Source organism: Poecilia reticulata, chromosome 7, assembly GCF_904066995.2.
Source record: "Poecilia reticulata chromosome 7, P_reticulata-male-v2, whole genome shotgun sequence".
Taxonomy (NCBI): domain Eukaryota; kingdom Metazoa; phylum Chordata; class Actinopteri; order Cyprinodontiformes; family Poeciliidae; genus Poecilia; species Poecilia reticulata.
In genome coordinates, this window is record NC_088836.1 from 23,632,983 (window position 1) to 23,658,975 (window position 25,993).

The following is a 25,993-nucleotide window of genomic DNA, read 5'->3' on the forward strand; positions in this document are numbered from 1 at the left end:
GAGGTTGTCATTTGGTTTTTAAATTTAAATCTAACTTTAAAGGTAGATAGAGGTGTATAGAAAGCATCTCTGAACATATTTTCAGCTGAATATGTCTGGATTTATACGAGAGAATCTTCAATGAATCTCCAGTATCAGACCTTATATTCTCATTCAGCTGACCCACTGCTTTTCCGTATTCACAACCAGCCATTTGTGGCATTCTACAAATACCATTTAATGTTCTTAATCCATAAATGTAAAAAAAAGTTGTTTCCCAGACCTTATGAAAAATTTTCAAAATGGTGAACAAGTCATCCTTTTTTTTCTCCATCGCAATATCCCAATGAAATACATTGATGTTTGTGGTTGTAATGCATCCGACTTGCAGAGAAAAAGGGTTTTCGTCAACAACTTAAGTTATTTTTAATTAATTAAGAAAAGGTCCAACATAAACAGATTTTATTTCATAGCTAGAAATTGGCTTTACATCTGGCAAAAATAATTGATTGGATCAAATGTCTTGTGTAAAGTCAAAACCTAAAACTGAAAAAGAAAGACATTGATTCTTAAACTGTTTATTAGAAAGATGTAGACAGTAAAAAACAAAAACATTTTCACTGTAATTGAATAGTACTTGCTTCTCCTTACATTTTCAACAGTGCAAATATGATTTGGTCATTACTTATTTTAGTTCCAACAATGTCCAAAAACCATGAGGGAGTATGAGTTAAAAAATAAACAAAACTGTAGGAGAGCAACAAACCGCATAATTCTGAGGCTTAACCAACTTCAACAGCTGCAAAACACTTTAATTTGCCTCTTCTCAGACATATGTGAAAGCTAGATGACAGAATAAGAGAGGAGCTTTAAATAAATCCATCCAATTAATGGAAACCAAGCTGCTGTTGCAGTAGGTGACAACTGGAGAAAAGCAAGTCATCCTGCAATTGTCTCAGATTGATCCAGGTTTACAGACATTTAACAGGTGAAAGGGGGACATGTAAGCTGCAAAGGTTAAGCTACAGATACAGGCTTCCTGGATAACTAAATTACAGCACATGGAAGTCTTTAGAGGACCCAGTCAGTCAATGCATCTAATTCTTAAATCATGAGATACACTACACTGGTCGACTACCTTTAAAATCACAACATCGCCAACGGGGGGAGTCCAATCATTTTCAAGCAACTCATTTGAAAAACTGCAACTTTTAACATGTATTGCTCAGTTAGGTACAACTATACAGTTTTTCCCCAACAAATAAAATGTGTGCTTAGTTGTAATATTCAACATTAAAACAAGATACCCCAAAAAAGGTGCAGTACAGCAAATGGACATGGAGATAGCTGCTCTGTACAATACCATGCAAATCAACCTTAGGTAGACTGACTGGTCAAAGAGTTTGGAGCTGAGGCTATGGATTTAAATATGGCTACTGACTCATATGTACAGTTGTTTGTCACTGTCTTCAGTTTCAAGATATACATTTGTTAAGATTTCTCCCTCATCCTCCGTTCTTCCATCTTCTTTACAACGCCTTACTCCAAGTCCGGCATTTCTGAAAGTGAAAAATAGGCGTCGCTGAATACATGCAAAGAAAATCATCGCTCTGGTTGCGCTCTGTAGAAATGTTCATGAATACTTACTATCATCGTCGCTATCTGCAGTGTCATCCTACAGTTTAAAGACAAACAAAAACAGAAAGATTAGGTTAAAGACATAAACTTGACTGTTGGCTTAAGAAAATGGCACAGTGGGAGGGGTTGCCGTTCAGTGTCAGATTTACTCAACAAAAATATCCACAACAGAAAAAAATACTTCTAGATTTGCCACTAGTTGCTTTTTAGGAGAAAAGAAGGTTAAATAATGCAGCTAAGTTGGTAAGTGTTGAAATGGAGCCATAAATCCATCTTCATTCATGGTAAAGCTCAGTGTATCTCTCGTTTATGCTTCCAGATGGCAGACTATGTCCTCAATCTTGCTACCACCCCCTTGAATAAGCTTTTTTTTTTATTCTAGTCATGCAAAATATTGGTTCAAATGACATCTTTAGGATTGGTACTTTGGTAGGTATACGTAATCGGTACGATTATGAAAGGAAAATGTTTTCCGTAACAATTTTTTTTAGAAATCTAGATTTTTCATTTGAAAACGAGAAAGAGGAAATAAAGTCTGGAAATCTGTTACTGGATCTGAAGAAATACTACAAAAAAAATTTCAGATTGCACAGATTTATAGAGTTTTGATAAGCAAGTTTATTTATGTACACCAAAGATGGAAAACCTAATAAAGCATAAAAAGTCAAATAAAAATTCATAAAGTCTTACATCATCTGCACCATCTGCATCAAGATCTAGATTATCCAGGTCATCCTCTCTTCCCATGTTGTCCATCATCTGTAACAATAAAGTCAATATTACATTCATTTCTTTAATTTTTGTTCAAACAAGCTATTGCTACCAACTTAAAAGCTAACTTAATACTGTCATAACACCAAGATCAGTATTTCTGGTACAATTGTTTGCGAGATGATAAAAATATACACCAAATATATTTGTATATACCAAGTATTAAAAAAAAACGCAGCCATGCTGAAAATGCATTTATTTAATAACATGTTTGTATTGTATGTCATCAAAATTGAAGATCAACATTTGAGGTGTTTAATATAAGACTGTGAATGAGTCTTTTATTCAAACTGAATTGCTTAAAAAAATAATCAACTCTATGGGACTAATTCATATAAAGGCACCCACAAGCCCAAATAGAGGAATTTTCTTTTATGTTCCAACTCAACAGCAGTAATCTCAAAGCGCTTACATTTGAGAATTGATCAAAGTTGCCCATCTCCTCCTCTGAGTCGTCTTCCCAGTCCTTCCAGTTGTTGAAGTCGACACTGAGCCAAGACAACTGTGAACAAAGAAGACCAGGATTATTATCTTTGCCCTAAGCCTGTTTAAAAAGATGCATATAAATATATAAGTAATAAAATTGATGTTTCGTTTTCTAAAAGTTTTATTGGCTCTAGTGGCCTTTATTTGATAGTTAATTGACAGGAAAGTTGGTAATGAGAGATGGGGAAAGACATGCAGCAAAGGTTGCCAAGCCGGGAATCGATCTTGCAACGGCTGCGTCAAGGACTAAGGCCTCCATACATGGGTTGTGCTTAACCCCTGCGTCACCACAGCAACCCCAATTGATGTTTCTTTTATTCAACATCTAAAACCAATCTAATCCTAATCCTCAGACAGGGATTTATATATATATATATATATATATATATATATATAGTAACTGCTGTAATCGTATTGTGAATTTCAGGTTGATAACTGTACAGACATTTCAGCAAGTTGAAAATCACCAGTGTTCAAGTTTTTCCGTAAGAATGAACCTGCTTTATTCTCAGCGTTTCAAGCATACTTAACTAACCTTAGCCTTGTCTTTTGTTAGTCTTGGCCACGCCTTTCCTGGTTGTGCTTTTCGTAGATAGCACGAGACCGAACGATCTGTGCGGTTATGTTTGGACGCCTGCAACAAGAGAATCAAAGAGAGAAAGGAAAAAAAAAAAAAAAATTTTCATGAAACTTTTCAGCGCTGTGTCTATTTATTGAATAAAGCTGTAACTTACATTTTCATCAATAGCGTCAAAAAGATCTACTTGGTTCTCCAATTTAGTATCATCAGGTCCAACACAGCTGTGGGAGAAATTTGCAAGGACAAAGGGTTAAATTTTAGCTTTGTTCATGAACTTAATAATATTGTTATACACCCAACTATATGGACACATACCTGAATCCGAACTTTGTTTTATCAAAGTTAACTTTAACATCTTTGCTGTCGGCCACACAGAACTCTATAAAAACAGAATCCCTCCTGTCGTACCACTTAGCAATTGCTGGAAGCCTGAAAGAATAAGAATACACACACAGAAGGTTAAGACTTCTTATAACTATTCAATGAGAAGCAAGAGGCAGAGATGCACAAATCAGTTATCTGAACTGACTCGAACTGTTAAATAACCAGCTAAATACTAAAGTAAAAACTGATTTTTAACAACTTCCACCATTTTCAATTAAAGCATCAATCGGCATATGCTTTGTTACATCAACACAGATAGTGTTGTAATGCCTTAATTTTCTTTGATTTCAAAACCACAACTTCTACCAAAGAACCTGCAGAATATTTCTCTTGAGTGTTATAGACCTGGGAAAAAAAACCTAAGAAAATTGGCAACCTGCAGGTCAAAAAATGAAATAAAACTGGAAATTGGCATAAGACAGGAAAAGTCTACTCAGGGAATCCGCCATTTCAGATGAAATTAATCATGGTAAGTGCCATAAATCAAGTTTTGGTTAATTACGGTGCACAGATTTAATTACAAAACCATATTTCACTCTATTGAAGAGCTGGCCATCACTTTTATTAGAACCAAATAGTCACATCAGTGGTTTTTCTGCATCTAAATCACATCTCTTACAAAAAAATTGTTACCAAGCTTCAGCTGGGAGAAAACCAAAATATATGCTAATGTGCAGCTGTAATGACAAATACTCAATCGGGAAATGTTTAACAACGCAGTTGTGGGAGTCTAATCTCATTAAACTTCTTTTTTTTTTTTTTAATCTAGAGCTTTTTAATCGCACAGCAAAGGTAACTACAGACTACCTGTGTCAACACACACCAAATGTTTTTGCTACTGATGTCTGTAAGAACAGATGGCCTTCAACAAGACCTTGTGTCAGGTTGCCACAGAGCCTCACATTACACTCTTCACTGACAAAAGTAAAGCATTTGTGCATCCTCAAGCTTGACATGTTAGGCTTATTAAATTAATAATTAATTAAGTTATTGACTACTATGGAAAGGCTGGTGTTTCAACAAAAGGGAAACGTTTACATATGACAGCAGAATTACTCCACTGATCCATCTGATCAGACTGATTTTTTGTTTTTATCGTTGGGGTTCATGTTTCTGGATAGTCTGGTCCAGCCTCATTTACACATTCTTTTAAATAATTAACCCATCTATGTATTTTTTAAAAATACAGACTAAGAATAGGTAATACAGACTAACCCTAACCCTGTACCAGTATTACCTATTTTAGTAGGGTAGGCAGTCTTAACACCTTTTTAACCAACTTCTCTGACTGGTGAATATTTTTTATTTATATTTAGTTTATTTTGAGTTGGCATTGGAATGATGTTGAAAGAATCACTGGGACTTGAACATTGTCATGTAGTACAACTCTACTCAAAATTAGCTAAAGAATGATCTGATATCTTTCTGTACCAGTCCATCCTGTTGCTCCACATAAACTGGTTCTGTTTTTATCTGTGCCAAAGGTAACTGAAATCCGTGTGTTAATTCACATGTGGGTCCATCTGTTTTATTCTGAATACAAGTAAACGCATATTAACAAGGAATTATTTTGAAATACACAAATAACACCAGAGCTGTTAGCTGCCTGGTGTGATGTCATCAGAAGCACGTGCACATGGACCCTTGTTTTTAAGAGGGATCTTTTTTTTTTTTAAGATCCCTCTTAAAATTAAAACTAAAAAGGAAAATTATAAAACAATAGGTAATTCGATAGGAGGCAAACCATTTCTAAAGAGAGTTTGGTTAATTACACAGCTAAGTTTCGCTAGTACTAGCTTTAAGTTTCTGCGTATCTCTAAACTGCTCTCTCTCTCTCAAAAATAAAGTAGCAATTAAAGGCTTGGATTTGCTGTTAAAATCCATCAGATTTTCTGTTCAGCGGGAACATCCTGACTACTTCCACAGCCCTGGTGCTAATCTAATGACTGAGCCTTCCAGAAGTCTCAATGAGCATAGCTAGCTATGCTAACAAGGCTACTGTCCTCACTGAAACCATGCGGTGCCCCCGCAGAGCCCGCAAAAAATAGCCAACTTCCCGGTTTAACGGCGGGCTTACTGGATATTATTGTAACCAGACACTGCTAGCTTTTCACATGTCATATTAAAGTCGGGTTAACGTCAACAAGCTCTCAGTACATATAGGCAAGGCCAAACCTCCCGCCTTTGCAAAAGCATGTTATGAGGGCAGCGACACCAAAGCTACCGCACTTTCCACACGCTGCCTCCTCCCGTTCACTCTCCACAACTTACATTTCTCGGCGTGAAGTGGGCGTCTTTCCAGAAGATAAACCAGTCTTAGAAGAAAAATGATAATGCTTGTTTTTATGCTTTTTTGTTCAAAAAAGAAACCGCCGCTCACACACGACCCGGGCAAACGCCGCTAGCTTGTGGACTACACGCCGGATTTTCTTACGTACACTGGAATGAGAATAGCAGATCTAACGCAGTCGGAAGTGAAGTAGATGTTTCTAGAGCTTTCAGCCACAGCCACGAGTGATGTGAGAGGCGGGGCCTTTCACGACAGAACCTCCTGTAAAGTCCAAGTCATGCCCGCTATGCTTTCAGTGAAATACAGTTTGATAAATGATTTACGGACAGGAAAAATAAATGTGTGCAAAATGCAGTAATATGATTTAAAACTAGAGTGCAAGTAATATGGTCATTTAATTTCTATTTGGGATCAATAAAATATTTGATTTTGAATAATCACTTCTATTAATTTAATGTGACTTGTTTTATTTTTCGCACAACAAAACTATTGCAGATAGAGAGAAAAAACAGGGCACTGACGTTAATCCAAGCAAGAAATGTTTAAGAAAAAACGTATGAACTCCTAAGTCGAAACTTTGCGAGAAAAAAATAAGAAATTTTCTGCATTTAAAAATATATATATTTCTGAACTCTAAAAGTCTAAATTTTACTAGAGCAAAAGGTTTTGAGGAAAATGTTTAAGAAATTCTACAAAAAAACGTATAAAAAATCGTTTTGAGTTCGTAAAGCCGAACATTTTCGACTTTTTAAAATTAGATTGATCTCAAAAGTTTTTGCTGGCAATTTTTCGACTTTTGGAGCTCTAGGATTTATTGGGATATCTTAACATTTTTAATATTTAGATTTTTGAAACTCTGGGGACATTTGGAGCTCATGAATTTCCGAGTTTTTTTCTGGAAAATTTCTGAGATTACTCTCAAAATACCTGAGTTTTGGCGGACATGTACAAACTTTTTCTATCTACAATTGCCCTAATGTTACTCACACGTGGTCTAAAGATAAAGCGTGAAAATGTAAGATTTGGTAAAAACACAAGAAGTATTTTTAAGACATTTTTACATGTGCCAGAAGTATAGATCAACACAAAGTAGAACATAATTGCTAGGCCAGTTGTCGTTAGATCTTCCACAATGGCTCAATAACTTTGGCTGACAATTATGTGGATTTAAAAACCAAAATGCAGAATTTAGCTGTTTTTTTCATTGACTATATTTGCATTACGCTTCCATAAGAAAATGACAAAGTACTATTAATATTCTTCAGATCCATTTTACCGTTGGAAATGGTAAAATGTATTTTTTTTTTTACATCACTTTCCATATCAGCATCCATCCATCCATCCATTTTCTTGACACCCTTGTCCCTTGGTGGGGTCGGGAGGGTTGCTGGTGCCCATCTCCAGCTTTTCCATATCAACATCCAAAGAAAATGTATCCACCCACGTCGATAATTTTACGTTTTTCTTTATTTTAAAGACTAAAATGGCTCTTTAAAATGACATTTTGTCTTAAAAAAGTAATGCAACACTTGCAGCTTTAGTTTTATGAAATGAAAGCAAATTTTTTTAGATCATGTAAAAAAAAAAAAAAAAAAAAAATATATATATATATATATATATATATATATATATATGAAGCAGTCAAACACACTTAAAAATCCAGTTCTCTAGTTTTATTCTTTTCTATCAAGTCAATAGCCGATAAACACTGATATTACTATGCTTAAAATTTGGCAAACCAAGACATTGTTGTCATGGCTTTGTAAGCCTTTGATAGGTTAATAAAACTCATGTGGATTATATGAAATAAATAAAATAAGGTATTGTGAAGAGAATTGCAGACCTCTTCATATCTGCCTCCTTCCTGGGTAAAACCTTGTTTTGAATATCTAAGAGAAGTTGACATTTAATAGTTAAACCTGTTATGAATTTGAATATTCATCTCAAAGTTCCCTTAGCAAATGTAGAATTTTGTTTTGATTCCATTCTTAATTTATAAGTGGTTGCTAATACATTAGTGAATATAATAAAGTTTCAACTGCAATGTCAGTGTTGCTGTGGTTACTTTTGAGTTGGAGGCAGAGGAGACCATCAGCTTTAATTCCTCACTTTTGTGATCTTCATTTCTAAAAGCTGGTGTGGGTAAAGCACAGGCTGTCAGAAATAGCATTAAGCCATGTGATGGGAACTACACAATCCTGCCTTTATTATGTAATCTTAAATTATGCATGAGCGCAAATACAAGGTAAAAATGTGAGTACACCAAGTTTTAATTCTATTGTTTTACATATCAGGACATTAAAAACTCATTTAGTCTTTATGGTGTAAATAAATAAGCCAAATACAGACAGAGGTGAATAAAACAGCAAAGGACATGATATTCTCCTCATCTGGAGGATGGTGTAATGTTACAGCTGCAATTCTTCTTGCTCATCACTCTGAAAAATTTACTTTTAAAACCTTTATTATGACTAATTTGGATTTCATCATTGTACAAGGACAAATACTTCACCAGTGGGAAAAACAAAAGTACTTCAAGTCTTTATTTTAACATTCAATCAGATGAAATTCCCCTCGTTTCCCCAAGAGTCTCAATAAATGCCAGATTTTAATTTCATCAAGCCACAACTTTATTTCCATCTTGGTATAAATTGTATAAATGAGCTCAGATTTAATCAGCAACCTTTCTTCAACTCTTTGTTGACAGGATCCCGTTACATCGTCAACTCCTGCAAAGCAACAGAAAACACCAGGTCAGTACGAGCTCAAAACACTGTTGAACAGTGAGAAGAGAGTTTCTCTCTTCTCAGGACAGAAATGTTGGCTTCAGTAGAGTCAGAAGAACGAAAGTCACTGTGTTAAATCATCACTGAAGAGTCACACATTGCTGACTAAATACATTTTCACCAATAAAAGTTTTGAATTCTCACCATAATAGCGTTGACAATGTCGTTGTTGTTGTTTTTCAGGGCGCGTACAGCCTTTGCCCGCGACACGTTGGCTTGTGACATGACGAGTTCAATGTCCTTCACCTCGACTCCGGTCTCATCAACCTACATATAAAATTGCAGTAATGTTATGTTTTTCCCTCCAATATTTCCTTTACCGTAAAGCGGCATTAATTTACCACTGGAGAATAACGACATCTTACCTCTTCCTCTTCGCTTTCCTCCTGTACTGTGGGCGTCTGTGTGTTGTCCTGGATCTTTGCTGTAGCTTCTCCCTGTACCTTGAACTTTTCTGCTGCAGCCAGCTGGGCTTGCTGAGAAAGATCTTCAATCTGTGGCACAGATGAAATGAGAAAAAAAGATTGTTACATGAGTAGGCTTCAATAGATTCACTATCAATACGACACCATTAGAGGCATTTATAGATAGCAGGGCTGCTGTCATTCGTCAACATAATCAATGACTTCTATGATGGCAGTGTCTGTACTGATATTTTTAGTCCATCTTTTTGAGAGCATCCTCATTTGCCCAATTTCTTCTCCTCCGTGTTCGTTTTATTCTCCTCCAAAACAAAAATGGCATATAAAGCATCCAACTACTAAATGAGCAACGCTGTAACAGTCAGAAGTAAGCAGTGGCTGCTGTCAGGTTCTGTGAACTGCAACAGCAGAAGTGCTAATGGAGTAGCTTCTAAAGAGATACGAAAAATTTGATTTACTTTTTATTTTATAGATGGAAAATGCATACAGAACTTAAAATAGTTGTTATATTATCACCTGAAAAAATGTTTATGGAAATGTTTACACATTTCTTCATATGTAGACTCTGTATAGCTGACTAAATCAATTTTAACTGATGTCCAAATCATTTGAACCCAATAAAAACTGAAAACATATGTACAACAGTGAGTTTCAGTCTCCATTAATACATATTAAGTTGATGCTTTGATACAAGCATATAAGTGAGGTCTATTTTTAATTTGATGTTAAATACTTTGGCTTTTCTATTGGTAAATCATGAGGGTTTTCTTTTTACTATAGTTTTGTCATGCTAAATTCGGCACACAATTCATAAAATTCATACTTCAAGTGCAAATCTTTACACATTATGTAGTGTATGCAATAAGACAAAAAAAAAATCAGTTTTAAATAATTAGCTTCTTTGGATGATAAAACAAAATTGGTCTCTAGGTTAATAAAAAAATAGTGATTATTACAAGTGGTTTGGTTCACGTTGAGCACACTGATGCAGGCCGGTTACCTTAGCTTCGCCGAAGACGATGTATGTATCTGACGCAGGGCTCTTGTAGACGTCTGGTTTGGTGATGACGAACAAGATGTTCTTTGATTTGCGAATGGTGACCCTGGTGACCCCTGTTACCTGCCTGAGTCCAAGCTTTGACATCGCCTGCAATCATGTGGAATAGTGTTGCAAATGTGGCGGAAATCCAGAAGAAGCTGTCTGCATTTGTACAACAATGAGGGCGCAATCATTACCTTTCGTGCCTTCTTTTCACTGCGGCTCTGTTTGGCTTTGCTTACAGGCTCTTCGTCTATTTCAGCAGCTGCTGCAAGCTATAAGATATAGAAAATTTATGGATTAGCATAGCATGGAAATTAAGAGGTGATTAATACATTTTTAACATGAAAAACAAATCTTCTCAGAACATAGAAGTGGCTTCAGGAAGCTCAGAAGAACGAAAGTCACTATGTTAATCATCATTGAAGAGGAGAAGTCATGCCATCAGGGCAGGATGTTTAATTTAAACCATGGTCAATACAAATAAAAAATATGCTGGACTGAACTTTAATCTTTACCTGAGCTTGTTGCGTCTGTGTCTGTGCAGAGTCCTGTTCTTCCAGCTCAGGAACTGAGTCATCACTGTCCGACTCTGTGCCAGATCCTACAGAAACCAACGATACATTTATTTATAGGGTACACCTTCAAACTGTTTTAGAAATAAGCTGTAAAAAAAAAAAAAAAAAAAAAAAAAAGCAAACATTGTCAGTGGGTCTGAACTTTGCTACAAAAGAGCCACAGATGAATAGATTCTGCACCAAACAATCTGAACACTTTAGTTATGAGCCAAACCCATGTTTAATGCGCCAACAGGTAATCTCTGTACCCAATACATCAACACTAACAAAAGGCTAAAACAAACAATGAACACAACGCTAAACTGCCAACAAAAAGAAAACTGCTGACACCGTCAACCCAAGTCAATGTAAACTTCCCACACTAGATATCTGTGAAGGTGATAATGACCCTATCTAAATATCTTAGAAGTTTCCAGAACATGGGGCTGGGAAACAAGACAGCACAAAGAGAAAGAGAGAAAGAACAGATACCATTGTCGTCCTTGATCACAGACTCCATCTTGGCTGGGGTTTCAGCAGGTTTAGATGATATGACATGATTAGAGGGAGCAGTGCTGATTTTTTCAGCTTCAGGCTTGACAGGTGCAGGTTTTGCAACTGCTTCGGCAAAAGTAAGTTTACGTGGGGCAGGGGGCAAAACAATAGGCTCAACTGGAGCAGGTTGTGAGGGGACTTCAGTAGTTTGCTTGGTTTGTTTAGGTGCCTCATCAGCTTTCGGTTTTGCTGGTTTAGGACTCTCAGTAGCTGGTTTAGGTGCTTCAGCATCAGTTGGTTTGGCTTGCTTCGGCACCTCGACTGGTTTGGCCTGCTTGGTTTGGCCTGCACCGTCAGGGGCTGTTGCTTTGGCCAATGGACAAGCCTCAGCTGTTTTAGGGGCGTCTGCAGACGCCTGCTTTGCCTGTTTGGATGCCTCGGGGGACGCTTGCTGAGCCTGTTTGGGTGCCTCTGGGGACGCCTTCTTAGCCTGTTTGGGTGCCTCAGGGGACGCCTGCTTAGCCGCCTCGGGGGACGCATGCTTAGCCTGTTTGGGTGCCTCGGGGGACGCCTGCTTAGCCTGTTTGGGTGCCTCGGGGGACGCCTGCTTAGCCTGTTTGGGTGCCTCGGGGGACACCTGCTTAGCCTGTTTAGGTGCCTCGGGGGACGCCTGCTTAGCCTGTTTGGGTGCCTCGGGGGACGCCTGCTTAGCCTGTTTGGGTGCCTCGGGGGACGCCTGCTTAGCCTGTTTGGGTGCCTCGGGGGACGCCTGCTTAGCCTGTTTGGGTGCCTCGGGGGACGCCTGCTTAGCCTGTTTGGGTGCCTCGGGGGACGCCTGCTTAGCCTGTTTGGGTGCCTCGGGGGACGCCTGCTTAGCCTGTTTGGGTGCCTCGGGGGACGCCTGCTTAGCCTGTTTGGGTGCCTCGGGGGACGCCTGCTTAGCCGCCTCGGGGGACGCCTGCTTAGCCTGTTTGGGTGCCTCAGGGGACGCCTGCTTAGCCACCTCGAGGGACGCCTGCTTAGCCTGTTTGGGTGCCTCGGGGGACGCCTGCTGAGCCTGTTTGGGTGCCTCGGGGGACGCCTGCTTAGCCTGTTTGGGTGCCTCGGGGGACGCCTGCTTAGCCTGTTTGGGTGCCTCGGGGGACGCCTGCTTAGCCTGTTTGGGTGCCTCGGGGGACGCCTGCTTAGCATGTTTGGGTGCCTCGGGGGACGCCTGCTTAGCCTGTTTGGGTGCCTCGGAGGACGTCTGCTTAGCCTCTTTGGGTGCCTCGGGGGTCGTCTGCTTAGCCTGTTTGGGTGCCTCGGGGGTCGTCTGCTTAGCCTGTTTGGGTGCCTCGGGGGATGCCTGTTTGGGAGCCTGCTTTGCCTGCTTAGGCACCTCGGGGTCCGCCTGCTTAGGCACCTCGGGGGACGTCTGCTTTGCCTGCTTGGGCGCCTCGGGCTTTGCCTGCTTGGGCGCCTCGAGGTCCGCCTGCTTTGCCTGCTTGGGTGCCTCGGGCTTTGCCTGCTTGGGCGCCTCGAAGTCCGCCTGCTTTGCCTGCTTAGGCGCCTCGGGGGACGTCTGCTTTGCCTGCTTAGGCGCAGGCAAAGTCCCTAGGCAGGGGGCCGCCTGCATAGGGGCTTCAGCAGCCGCCTGCTTGAGTGCCTCTGGGGCTGCCTGCTTAGCCTGTTTGGGTGTCTCAGTGGCAACCTGCTTGGCCACTTCCGGGGCTGGCCTAGGTGCCTCGGTGGAGGTGGCTTTGGCCTTCTTGGGTGCCTCGGTTGGTTTGGCCAATTTAGGAGTCTCAGAATCTGCTTTAGGTGCCTCAGCAGCTCTTGGTTTGGCTTGTTTGGGGGCCTCAGCTGCTGTTGCTTTCGAGTCAACCGACTGAGCCTTATCAACTACCACAGCACCCTTTTCGGGTGCTTGTTTTGTAACCTCCGGAGTGGTTGACTTTACACCAGCATTTGGCTTGGTAACTTTAGGAGGTGAGGCCCGTATATCCTCAACCTGTTTAGGACCTGTGTTTGAGTTCAATTTGGTCTCATCTGCTGGCTTCACAGCAGCAGCAGGTTTGTCTTGGCCAGTCTTGCCAGCAGCAGATTTAGCCTTGGAATCTGTAGGAGATGGCTTAATGACCTCCTGAGTTACAGTTTTCACTGGGACAGCTGCCTTACTAGCTTCGACAGGCAAAGGTTTGGGTTCAGTACCCATTTTGACTTTACTCTCCTCTGGAGGAGCAGAAATAGCCCCTTTAGGTCTAGGCTCAGAAGGAGACAAAGCAGGCTTTGCGCTCTCTTTGGCAACAGAAGGTGCAGACACTTGCATTTTACCAAGCTTCTCAGGTGGGATAAGTGGAGGAAGCTCATCATCAACCATAAACAATATGGGTTTTGCGGAAGCAACCTTATCACCAGATTTTGGAGGGCTTGAAGCAATAGTATCCGAGAATGAAATTGGTGCTGCAACAGCAGGCTTTGGAGTGACTTTAAATGCAGGGGGTGGCTGAGATTTCGTCTCAACGAGGACAGCTTTAGCTTCAGTAGTCATAGATTTCTTCAAGTTAGGTTCCTCTGACTTTTCCTTTACCTCTGGGACTTTGTGGTCTACCTGGACAGGAGCAGGTTCAAATGCCTCTCCTTTCTTAGCCTTTCCTTGTTTGCCAGCCTTAACCACTTTTGGGGCAGAACGATTGGCAGGGGAGCTACTGGCTGAGGAAGCCAAAGGTGATGCTAAAGGGGATGCCAAAGGAGACACCACAGGTGACCGAGGAGTAGAGGAGGGAGTAGATTTAGGTGAAGTGGGTGATGGGGAAGAGGCAGACATAGAGGAACGTTTTCTTCTGCCAGGTACAGCCTTTGGGGCAGAAGAACTCTGCCCACTCTTGGCATCTTTGCCTTTGGCCTTTGCGGGGCCAGAAGCTACCTGAGGTTGCTGGGTGGAAGCTGGGGCAGGAGGCGGAGCTGAACAGGAAAGAGATTCTTTTAAATGTGTATCCCAAGTTCAAGACGTAGGCATGCGGGTTGAACACTCACAAATCAAAAAGCACTCTCGGGCTTACGTTAGAAAAAAACAACCTCAGCACATCTTCCATAACTTTAATACAAGCCAGCACCACAAAACACAGACTGCATATGTCCACACAGAAACCTTCTGTCTGTATTACATTAGAAAATAGTTTGGGGAAAGAAATTCGCATAACTAATAGAATTCCCATAAAATGCTGCACATCCTTTGAAACATTTCACACAAAGATTTGCATCTAAAAGTACTCAATGATTTTGAAATATCAAGTAACTTATTCTAATAGTGCAAATGTGTTTACAATCCCGCTTTATTATATTCTTGACTAATTTATCACAAAAAAAGAAAAGAAAATGCCATTAGCTTGCCACTGTACTTTTGGGATGTAGAAATCAAGCCTAAGAATCTACAATAAAACTCAGAATATCAGAGAATTTGTTAATTTGTGCTTGTAGTCTAATGTCTTGTGGTCTTGACAAACCTTAACTTCTTAAAACCTCAGTGACTTCCATGATAAAAGATCTCAGACTGATCAGTTCCTGCTGCTTCTGGTCTGTCTTTTTTAATGAGACCTCAACAACAGACAATTAAACCAGTTCTTACAACCCCAGGATGAAAAGCTCTACATCTACAAAGAATGAGAAACAACTTACGCCACATGGAGCTGATTTAACTCCTTGTAAATATTGTTGATTTATCAGTAGAGGAAGTAAGCTAATGATAGCTTGCCTCTATTAAAGTAACACTAATGCTTTTTGGACATGATATATTTCAGTATTGTAACAAAGTTTTGCTCTTTTAAATGCAATGAAAAATTTATTTCCAAACTCAACAAATAATGATATTTAAAATTTATGCCATATTTGATCAATTAACTTATACCCTGGTTTAATACTTATTAATCCCTGGTTAATAATTATTAACCACATAGTAACATTTTAAAGTCACTATGTCTCCTGTTAATTGTTTTGCAGTCAAGTTGAAAACTTGAATGGTCCTATAACGAATCTATATAAACAAAAACTGACAATGAGTAGCCAATGATAAGTCTTCCTGTTGTGCAAAATAATAATCTCAAACTGCATGTTAAAAAATGGGAAAAAAAGGGACATGGGTTTGGTTTTCATGGAGGATAAACCAACCTGAGGTATGATGAGTGGCTTCATATTTATTAGTCCCCTTGGTCTGAAAAGACTTTGACAGAAGGATAGATGTGTTCATGTCACAAATGTCATTCTCAAAGACCACATCGGGATACATTTTATCCTCATCAGCTTGACCATCAAGAGAGGTCTTGGGTGAAGCAATCCTCCCATCTTCATGTTCAGGACCAACATCTTCTCCAAATGCCTTTGAATCATCAGAAACTGGTTCAATATCTTGTGTGGATAATTTTTCAGCCGCAACAAAGCAATCACTTTGTTGGCCTTCAACAGTAACCACATGCGGCCCCAAGGAAGCCAAAGAGGCCTCAGTAGGAGGGCCACATTCTTCATGAGCTGCTGGACCAGCTGAAGCTTCTGCTGAGACAGCAGTCAACTCTTGCTCTGGGACAGCTGTGGCCTGAAAGCTGCTCACTTCTTGATTTGCAGCTACACAGTTGGCTTGATCACAGAAAGCATGAGTTTGTGTTTCTTCTGCCAGCCCTACTTCCTGAGCAGATATAGCTGAAGCTGGAGGATTTTTACTCATTGTGGGAGGAAGAGGAGCGTTCAAAACTCCAGGAGCTGATGAAGGAAGAGCAACAGAGATGACAGGAGGTACAAGAGGTAGGATTTCAGACCTCACAGAAGCTAATAAAGGGAAAACGTGTTCCACAAGTGAAAAGATGCAAATAAAAAAAACATGAAATTGTTTCTTTTGGAAAAATTAAAGGGTGAAGAAATGACTTTGATGAAGAGTGACGGTGCCCCAAACTTCATGCAGTGTTTAAATGAAAGCAGTGAAGACGTTCTATTTTTAGTAGAGATGTGCCGATCACCGATACCGATCACATAATTATTATTTATTTTTATCATAAACACTACCGGTTACATTATGTGGAAAAAGGAACCATGAATTCACCTTAATTTAGACAAAAACTTGTTTTTAATAACTTTTTCCAATAAGAAAACTAAACAACAAGCATTCTGCAAATTGTACTGCTATTGATAATACTATCTTTAACAGACTGATAACATATGAAGGCTCTGAAGAGGCTAAATAATGCAAAGAGCCAAAATAAAACCTCTCAACATTGCCAAAAAAACATTCAAAGGCAAAAACAGGATCCATTACAATAAACAATCCAGAGTTACTGAATGAAAACTTCCTGTTAGCATGGCAGCTAGCTGATTACTGCTAGTTCTGAATGGCTATTTCTGACTGAGCAGAGTAATTATGCAGAGCAGGGAGGAGATCGATAATTTTTTCAGAGATTATCTGTCTCATGTTATGACAGTGAAAGTTTTAATACGTATGTAAAATGTATTTTTAAAGTTAGATGCTGCAGCTTTAAACAGAGGTTCGGTGTGAGAGTCACTACCAGGTGGAGCAGAAGCAGCGCTCCGTCTGAAATATTACTACCTGTAGCGCGTAGCAGCGGTTCAACAGCGAGAGCAGAACCAGCGTCTTACATCGCAGCTCGAAGGCTTAAATAATTTTGCGGGTTATTTGTTTAGCTTTCTGACCGTCATGCTAATCCGGGTGAGTGTTTGTAGCTGTGCGCTGCTTTACCTGCCATCTGATCCTCCATGTCTTTTTTACTGCAGTGAGTCTCGATGTAGCCAAACTCCGTCAAGTATGGCATTGTTTTTATGCCATATTAGATTCGTCATGTTGATGCATTTTGACTTGCTTCACCCCACGTGCTTCAATTTTCCGCCGCAACACGCAAACTTCCCCATTCACTCAGTGCGTTAAAGTTACACATCGCTTAGGATTTGTTGCTGCGCGTTTGCGCAGTGTGAAAGAAAGAGGAGACCAGCTGCACAGGCAGGCTGAGATGCAGGTGATCGGTATCGGCAATAAGAGACCGTGATTGCCAATCACTGATCATGCACTTTTTCACAGAAATCGGCCGATTATGATCGGTGGCTGATCGATCGGCACACCTCTAATTTTTAGGAAGTTTAGAAAAACTAACAAATATCACACTTATTACCGTCATAAATTCTATACAGTCACTATTAAATACATTTCATCTTACAGTAAGACCCTTTAATTCTTACCACTTTTCTTCCAGTGACAATATTCCACGTTTAGTTATTTAAGATAAATGTTTGGAAGCACATAACCACTAAATAGAAGAGCTGCCCTGCAACCTTGATGAATGATTGAAAAAAATATTATGTAAAGGTCAAAACAGTCACACAGAAGACGCCATCCTTAAATTAAGGTTTGTAGTAATCTCACATTGCTAAACTTTAGTCTAATGGTTCTTAGACTGAAAACAAACTGATTTTATTCACGTTAGAATGTTGTGGGCTTAAAATGATCTTAAAAAGACTTAACAGTAGCTCTTTTTTAGGAGCTCAACTTCTTTTGAGTGCTATTTATTTTGTACTCTTGGTTACCTTTCAGAGCTTTAAGAGTTCGTTAGCACCTTTAGACAGTATTGTAGGCAGACCCGCTATGTATTGTGGGTAAGGTGTGGCAGCGTGTCTTGATAGTCTGCATAAATGGATGTGTTTTTTTAACAACCATATTCTATATGAAAGTGTTGTAGTTGTAATATCACACATACGTTCCTGTTTCTGTTATCATTTATTATGTGATGTTTTTAAGTAATTACTTTCAACAGGAGATGGCAAGAAAGCAATTTGGATTTCTCATGTCTAGCACATATTGACAATAAAGAAAACTGTGATTTGTCAAAAAACCTATTCTAAACTACAACATTTTAAAGTCACAGCTTTAACTAATCAAAATGCATAAGCAACCTAAATCTGCTAAAACATCAAATCCACACACCAGATTGTTTTAACAACAAGCAGTGTTACAACGATGTACCTCAATGTTAGTCATTCTGTGCATAAACAAACACCACTCAACATGCATTGTGTGCCAAATTCCAGTTAGCCAGTCCTTGTAATCACACTATTGTGAGTTTGAGTGAATGAAAGAGGGGTCCTGGATTACGCTTTACTCCGAATCCTAAAACGGACACATACCGTCACCAATCTCAGATCACATGAATGCTGTCAGCTTTTACATCAACACCTTATCCTGCAGAGTCCATTCCCTAAACCGAAAACGTACCCAAACACAATTCTCGATTCAAATCACATCCAAGCAGAAGCCACTTGCTGACAGATGTATAACCTCTTTAAAATCCAACACCCCACTTTACACAAATGCAGAACAACAGCGTGCAAAACTGAGAAGTCAGGCTGTACAAACCAGTCTCCGCTTGAGGCTGCTGCATCTCCTGCTCGGTGACTGGGACCGTTTCTGTTGCTTCGCCAGGCATGGTCGCTGGTAGGGAAAATAAAAACACAGGCTTCAAGTCGTTTTTCAGCGATCTGAAACCAAATACTGCCTCTGTCGACACATAAAAATCTAACCCCAGAACTGCGGAGATCGGCTGGACAGGTAACAGAGTCCAAACTTTAGCTTTGCGAGCCGTTTGTAATGCATTAAGCACTAGCTTCAGCTAATTGCCCGTTAGCCTCAACCTAAAGAAGATAGCTGCTAATAACTGCATGTTGACATTTTTCCTCCTGTCAGTCATGTTTATAGCAAGTCAGGTGGTTGTCATTGATATTAAAATTAATATCTCGAGATAAACAAGTAACTGCGGCCCTGACAAACTGCTAGCAGTGTGTTTTACATCATGCTCCCCCATTTTGAGCCGGTAATCAGCGCTAACTGAGGCAGATTCTCGTTAAACCGAGACCTCTTAAAGAGTAATACTTGTCACGGCTTAATGGTCAAACTTTAATCAAACAGACCAACCATACCGCAAAGACAGAAATGAGTGAAAAACAAGGGGATGTAGACGGATTGTTAGAGGAGAACTCACCGACTCAGGACGCTATTTCCAAGATGGCTGTGAGAGAGAACGCCTGACCTCAGATTCAATGTAATATCCGGTGGAGAAACCGCTTCTGCATCCGGGTCAGCTAAATCAACAGCGATCTCAGTAGTAACAATCATACAGAGATCATTTTAAGCACTATGTCAAACTATCATAATTTGGCTTTTAATAATATATTACACACACACACACATATATATATATATATAATATATATATATAATATATATATATAAAATATATATATATATTTTATTATTTCAGTATTATTTTAGAAAGCATTGTTACTCTTAATTTTACTAGTGGTGAAATTAAATGCTTGTTACACAAGCTTTTTGTTTTTTTAATGAGCCCGTTGTGCCAAATTGAGATCAAAAATATACAGTAAGGACGATATATTTTACCTAAAGTATTTGTTTCACAAGTGTTATGTTGAAAAAAAAAGTGATTTGAATAAGTGTTTCTTCTGCTTTTGTATTTTTTTAGTCCTTGAAATACCAGAATTTAACTAATTTTATCTAACATTTTTAAATATTACACCGAATGTTATCAGTTGCTCACTTGTAAATCACCCTTGCACCAAATACTTTTTACCCTACTCTACCTTGAGTAGGGTAGTCATTTCTTGAAAAGTTACTCTTTACTTGTGCTTGAGTAAAAATATATAGTAGTGCTTCTCTTGAGCAAATATTTATTCCAAGTCCTAATGGATTTGGATGCCATTTAAAAACATTTGAGATAATTTAGATTTACAGGCAGTTTTCTGCAGCTCATCATGTTTTGATCATTTGAGGACATTTGTAGCTCATCAAATACATTAATGCTGGAAATATTACACAAAAGGTGAGTGCAACAATCAAAATAAGAGGGGGAAAAAACCTCAAACAAGGTTTACAACATATGAATTTAATTTCACTGCATAGCAGCAATTTGCTGCCGTTTGACCCCTGAAAGAAATTTCTGCGATAAAGTCAGCTTTATTTGGCAGTTTAAAACACAGATATAACATGACTGAATAAAAGAGCATCAAAACTGGTGTGATCAGATGGTATTGTCCAAAAACATTTTATCTCCACAAACTGAACCATAAGCATGGCTCCTCAGTTACATTGAGCAGTAGGGCAGGAAGTGTGATTTCAGATTGACGAGCCTGTTCAAAACTCTTTCTGAAGATCTAGAGGAAGAAAATAAGAAAACATAAAAACAAATCAAGCATAAAGTTCTTAAAAATGTACTTCACCTGTGTTAAACTCACCACTCTGTCTGAGAAGTTTTCCTTTCCATGAATCAGTCATTCCAGCCAGAAACTGATCAAAGTACTTCACATACTTTGCCAAACTGGTTCGCTTGTAATCTGAAAGGAGACGACAGACAAAATTTAGTTAAATTACAGTATTGAACCAGGCAGAAGATCTGAGCAGCTGGACCAGTTTAATACTGCAAAGAGGACCCATTTTGTGACAATTTCATATAAAATTTATTTCTGATTTATTTCGCCCCCCTTTGTCACCTCTGATTTTCCTCTTTTCTGTTGAGTCTTGTTCGTTTTCCTTCCCCTTCGCGTCCTCTAACTTTGCTTCGTCCTCATCTGCCATGGGTCGATCCAGCTCCTCACAGATCAGACTGAAAAATAAATCAATCAATAAAAGTTACACGTACAGCACACAAAATAGTACATCAAAACAATTTTACTTACTCACCTGATTGTGGGCACAGCAAAAGGATCAAACTTCTCCACGTCTTTAAGATCTATGGGAACAGAGATGCGCCCTGGACAAGCGAAGAGGTGAAGTTAGAAAAACATTTCCTGGTGAAAACAGTTAGTGAGGATTCTTGCTCACCTGTTTTGGGATGAACACTGAAAGGGCTTTTCAGTAAATGGTTCACGCCTTTACTGACGTTGACGTCCAGTCGAGGGTAGCAGTACTGCAGCATGATCTCCTTTTCAAAGTACTGCCGCTTTTTGGCAGTGGTCTGGAGAAGGAACGATTATCAGTCAAAACCAATTTACAAACAAAATAAATAAAATTAAAAGAAATTATTATGAAGAAAGTCTAAATCCAGAACAGCTGGAACGTTTTTTAAAAGTACAAAATAAAATATGTTTTAGTGATTTTGAAGTCTGTAGCATAACATTCTTACAACCTGGTTAATTGTATTCATTTCCCACTTTTGCAGCCAAATTACCTTTGAGTTATGGAGACATGGACACCACTGGACCCCTGAATGTCTATGGTACCGGGATCTTACTATTGACTCCTTTAACTAGCAAGAAAATGTCTGGATGGATCAAACTCATGTAGTGCTATTCAAGAGGTTCTAACCTTCGCATTCTTAACAGACATCTTTTCACAGTAAGGTTAATTTGAAGGGTTCAAAAGACACATATTTACTTGGTACCGTATTTTCCGCACTATAAGGCACACCTAAAAACCTTCAAAAGCCGACAGTGCGCCTTATAATCAGGTGCGCCTTATATATGGACCAATTTTGAGCTACAACAGGTCTAGCAACTACGGTAAGCAGCCGCCGACTTCATTTTCGCCCGTAGAAGAAGCGTGCGGTGCATGCTGGGATAGTTGTTAGAACGCTGGTTTGTTAATAAAGTTTGACTGACCTGTCTACCTACCGACCGTCTAGAATCAGGTCGTCTGCAGGTCATTTAGCACCACGTTCTCCACGAACATGCTGTGCGCGAACGGAGAAGGGTGACCATTGTCCGACCACTCCCCGGCCAAGTCGCGGAAGGCTCTCCTCGCCGACCCGAGTCGGACTGTTTTGTTGACATTCCCTTTAGTGCAACTCCATCTAGTGGATGCATAACGTAACTCCAGCCTCTACTGTAGCGTCTATTCTATGCGCCTTATAATGCAGTGCGCCTTATATATGAAAAAAGTTTAAAAACAGGCCATTCATTGAAGGTGCGCCTTATAATCCGGTGCGCCTTGTAGTGCGGAAAATACGGTACATAAAATGAAATATAAAAATGTATTTAGATGAATCAAATTTACAGATTTTCAAGCTTTTCTGGAAAAAGACTTTGTGTAAGACAACCATAACAATCAACCTGTTTCTTTTTGGCTTGGGCTTCAATGTGACGCCAGCGTCTTTCTGGGTTCCTCTCCTCCTGAAATATCTCCTGTAATTCTTTTTTAACATGTAACTAATTATGTTAAGGTCAAATCGTTATCACATTTTTTTTCTAATTTTAAGATACCTGGCGAATAAACGTAATGTTTAATGATTTTCCATGGGCATCATTGGAAAAGCCCATTCGATTATGGTAATGAAAACGTAAAATTAATGTGCAGCTCTATGCACATTAAAAATGTAAAGGATATCTTCTGGTACGAGAGCCAGGACTTTCTCTTCAGACTCCTTGCGTCCCAGTATGTTCTGATCCTGTAGTGCGTATTGTGGAAAGTAGCGCTTCACCACCGTTAAAGACTCTCTGTTAAGATTACAAATGGAAATTGTTAAACGCATAAAGCCACATAACCAAATAATGATAAAAACAAGACAGTCAATTTAGAGACAAATGTCGAATCCCTTTACCTGATGAAAGGATGAATAGGATCTGTCAGCACCACTTTCTTCACCGTCTCTTCACCACCCTGTGAAACAGAAATTAAAAAGTAAAAATGTACTTCTTGTCGCTAAAGTCTCGATATTGGATAAGAACAGAAATCATTTTAGAAAGCTTCATGATCATCCTAGAAGTCAGCTTCCTAATTAGGGATGGAAACCAACTGTCAAAGTTATAGTCATCCAAAACGTATTTTTAACTAATTCAAACAAAAATGCATAGTTGAAAAACAACTGATAAATGGCACACACGTTTCCTTTAATGAGATGTGTGCAAAAATGGATGGTTTCTACACAGTTTTCATGTCAATTTGTTTAACTTTAAAGACAAAAACATTCTAAGTTACCCATCCTTTTTTAAAACGTATGGATAAAAAAGAAAACTTCATTATATCTCTACAGGAGTCAGACTTTAAACATGAAACCTAGAGAAACCACAGAAAGCATCGACAGACCAACAGATTTAATTATAGATGCATGGATTGAAATGGATGGAAAGAATGATGGATCGATTTAACATTAAACACAGTAACAGACAAATGGATCAACCAACAAACGGGGGATTGATGGATGGATTTCAGAAAAGACAATGTCTAGATAACCAAATCCTTTTACACAGAGAATGAAGTCTTGAAATACAAATATTGTTCCACAATCAATTTTTTTTAATCTTTATTCACTCCTTACAATCCAATTTTCAAATTTTTGCAAATGAATCCTGTAAAGCGAACATTCAAAGTGCTGACATCCTTACGCCTTACTTGCAGATTCCTAGTATTGTTTATGCCTTATTCATATTGCCTTTTATGAATATGTTTATATTAAAAGAGAAGTGAAACTGTCTTACCTTAATCAGGCTGAGATATTCTGCCACAGCGGACCGTGCGGCTGCAGAGAGCTTCCGGGCAGCTTCGTCACACACCCAGCAATGAACTCCTCTTCTGCCTGAATACACCCACAGCAAGTGGTGGAAACCAAAGTCCTCTGCAGAGAGAAAAAAAACTCAATAAACTCAAGTGATTGTGAAGAAAATCAATAAAAGAAAACCTCTTAAAATAAATCAGCAGCGTACGGCGAAGAGATCTGTCCAAAATACGGATGGCAATGGTCATCAGTGTCCAGCACTTGGAGCAAATATCTGCAGCACTGAAATCAAGTTTTAAAAATGTTATTGATAGAGTACATTTCTGAACATGTGCAAACACAGATCCTTAAAAAAAAGTCAAATAATTTGTTTTACCTGCAGCAGCTTCGAACATCATCGTAATCCGTCATATCGATATCAAACACCAGCTCTTTCTCCAGAGCCTGGAAGCTGCCTGACTTCACCGTGTTGTGTTGATTAGGCTGCGGATGACAAACAGGAACACTAACTTATCTTTAAACGTGTGTAACAACACATGATCCAGAGAGGGACGCATCAGACCGGAAAGGTTTACCCTGTGACTGTACACCGCTCCAATGTCGATCTTGTACGGGTTCATTTTCTGCATTTCCTTCTCCAGCTCGCTCTGCGAGCTGAACGACTGATAGCGCACGTAGATGTCGTCTTTGAGCGTGAAGGAGAACTCCCGGTTCTGGAAGTAGCTCTTCTGCACTGAGGATGTAGGAAACGTAAGAGTCAGGGAAAGGAGGCAAACAAAGCAAACAACATATTTCAACAGGGGTCTAGATAAAATTGACTTGATTGCTATAAAACACATTTGTGCAGTAGCTTTGAATCTCCTCTGGTCTTGAAACAATTAATCAGATTAATTATTATTAATTGTTTATTCAAATAGTCGTCAACTAACTTACTAATTTATTAATCACACTGGAGAATACAGACTATAAAAATAACTATTTTCTGAGAGGAAGCCAAAACTATACAAAAAAATAAACACATTTTCCATTTCAGATAAAAAACTTTAATCTCTAAAAACATTTAAATATTTGGATTATTCCTGTTTCTCTTACAATGATCTCTTCTCTCTCGCTGTACTTTTTGCTCATCGACAGGATGGACTCTCCTTTGGTTTGTTGTGGCAAAGAAAAAGTTGAGCCAGGCAGGAAAAGGCCCTAAAAATATTTTCCTCCTGCTAATTTTTTTTCTATTAAACAACCTAAATGGGTCTTAAAAACAAACCCAAAATAATATTTTATTTAAAACTTATGAGCCAAATAGGCTTTATGTTTAAAATGCAACAATGTTATTTACAAACATTATCAGTTTTATTAAGTTTTCATGCCAATGTCAAGTAAAATCACAAGTAATTCCTTACATATAAGTTCAAAAATGTTATAAGATCAAAAATGTAAGGCTAAAAGCTACCAGATTTTTTAAAATGTTGATTATCGTATATCGTATTGACTTCAATAGGGAACAGAGGGACACATTTTCTGCAGAAATCACATCCAGCTAGATCATCCACACATCACTCGGGTCCCTCCAGCTTCCTAACCCGGGTTTCTGCTCCCTTCCCCGGCCCGTTTGAGGACACTTACCTCCCCCGTAGTTCAGCCAGCGGTAATACTGAGCGAAGGGGAACAGGCGGCGATAGTACAGCGGCAATAAGTCCGGCAAACACGCCGGATCGTAGTCTGAGGACAGCATTTTACCTCAAGTTTGGAGTTTATTTTAAATATAAACTTCTTAACTCTTACTGTCGACAGTTCAGCTTAATGAGAACAGCGCGGGAAAAGTCTGAAACAACTGAGACGACCAATAACGTAAAGTCAGGACAAAGGCGTCACCGGAACAAGGAAATGTGCTCATTTATAAGCTCTTCTTCCAAATATATAATATAGCTAAGTTCATATTTATAATTTCTATCAACTTTAAAATTAACAGAAATGTTAAGACATTTTAGAAATCTTGGGGAGCTAAAACATGGGTTAAATCCAGAAATAGCTGCTGGTGATGTCATGACGTTAACTTGAAGGTTTTTTCAACTCGGCCGACAACTACCGGGTGCGTTCCA

The 25,993-nt window shown here is 39.1% G+C and overlaps 4 protein-coding genes and 2 non-coding genes across 7 annotated transcripts in view; 1 reads left to right on the top strand and 5 right to left on the bottom strand.

Moving 5' to 3' along the window:
* Nucleotides 1-25,993, top strand: part of LOC103467621 (rho-related GTP-binding protein Rho6) — a 45,818-nt gene that overhangs the window by 1,836 nt on the left and 17,989 nt on the right. The window lies entirely within an intron of this gene.
* Nucleotides 542-6,316, bottom strand: ptges3b (prostaglandin E synthase 3b (cytosolic)). Its single transcript, XM_008414168.3, has 8 exons — nt 6,110-6,316; nt 3,770-3,883; nt 3,609-3,675; nt 3,410-3,508; nt 2,801-2,890; nt 2,308-2,376; nt 1,627-1,654; nt 542-1,538 (listed from the first exon to the last, which is right to left on the bottom strand). Coding segments are annotated over exons 1-8 (489 nt in total). The 5' UTR covers nt 6,112-6,316; the 3' UTR covers nt 542-1,518.
* On the bottom strand, nt 8,381-19,582 carry naca (nascent polypeptide associated complex subunit alpha). Of its 2 annotated transcripts, XM_081609132.1 has the most exons (9): nt 19,434-19,582; nt 18,812-18,886; nt 11,425-14,370; nt 10,894-10,979; nt 10,573-10,650; nt 10,337-10,483; nt 9,280-9,408; nt 9,059-9,181; nt 8,381-8,857 (listed from the first exon to the last, which is right to left on the bottom strand). In XM_081609132.1, the coding sequence occupies exons 2-9, from the start codon at nt 18,879-18,881 to the stop codon at nt 8,843-8,845; spliced, it is 3,594 nt and encodes a 1,197-aa protein (XP_081465258.1). In that variant the 5' UTR covers nt 18,882-18,886; nt 19,434-19,582; the 3' UTR covers nt 8,381-8,842. The 2 variants fall into 2 exon arrangements, with proteins under 2 accessions (XP_081465258.1, XP_008412396.1); XM_008414174.3 differs by lacking the exon at nt 11,425-14,370 and having other exon boundaries at nt 8,658-8,857; nt 19,434-19,572.
* Nucleotides 8,930-9,004, bottom strand: LOC145552399 (small nucleolar RNA SNORD59). Its single transcript, XR_014088434.1, has one exon. It is a non-coding gene; the product is annotated as a small nucleolar RNA SNORD59 (small nucleolar RNA).
* Nucleotides 10,732-10,804, bottom strand: LOC145552397 (small nucleolar RNA SNORD59). The gene has a single exon (XR_014088432.1). It is a non-coding gene; the product is annotated as a small nucleolar RNA SNORD59 (small nucleolar RNA).
* On the bottom strand, nt 20,334-25,935 carry prim1 (DNA primase subunit 1). The gene is made up of 13 exons (XM_081609129.1): nt 25,518-25,935; nt 24,473-24,630; nt 24,274-24,380; nt 24,106-24,179; nt 23,881-24,017; nt 23,004-23,062; nt 22,788-22,899; nt 22,516-22,605; nt 21,290-21,422; nt 21,149-21,218; nt 20,959-21,071; nt 20,704-20,802; nt 20,334-20,622 (listed from the first exon to the last, which is right to left on the bottom strand). The coding sequence occupies exons 1-13, from the start codon at nt 25,624-25,626 to the stop codon at nt 20,603-20,605; spliced, it is 1,281 nt and encodes a 426-aa protein (XP_081465255.1). The 5' UTR covers nt 25,627-25,935; the 3' UTR covers nt 20,334-20,602.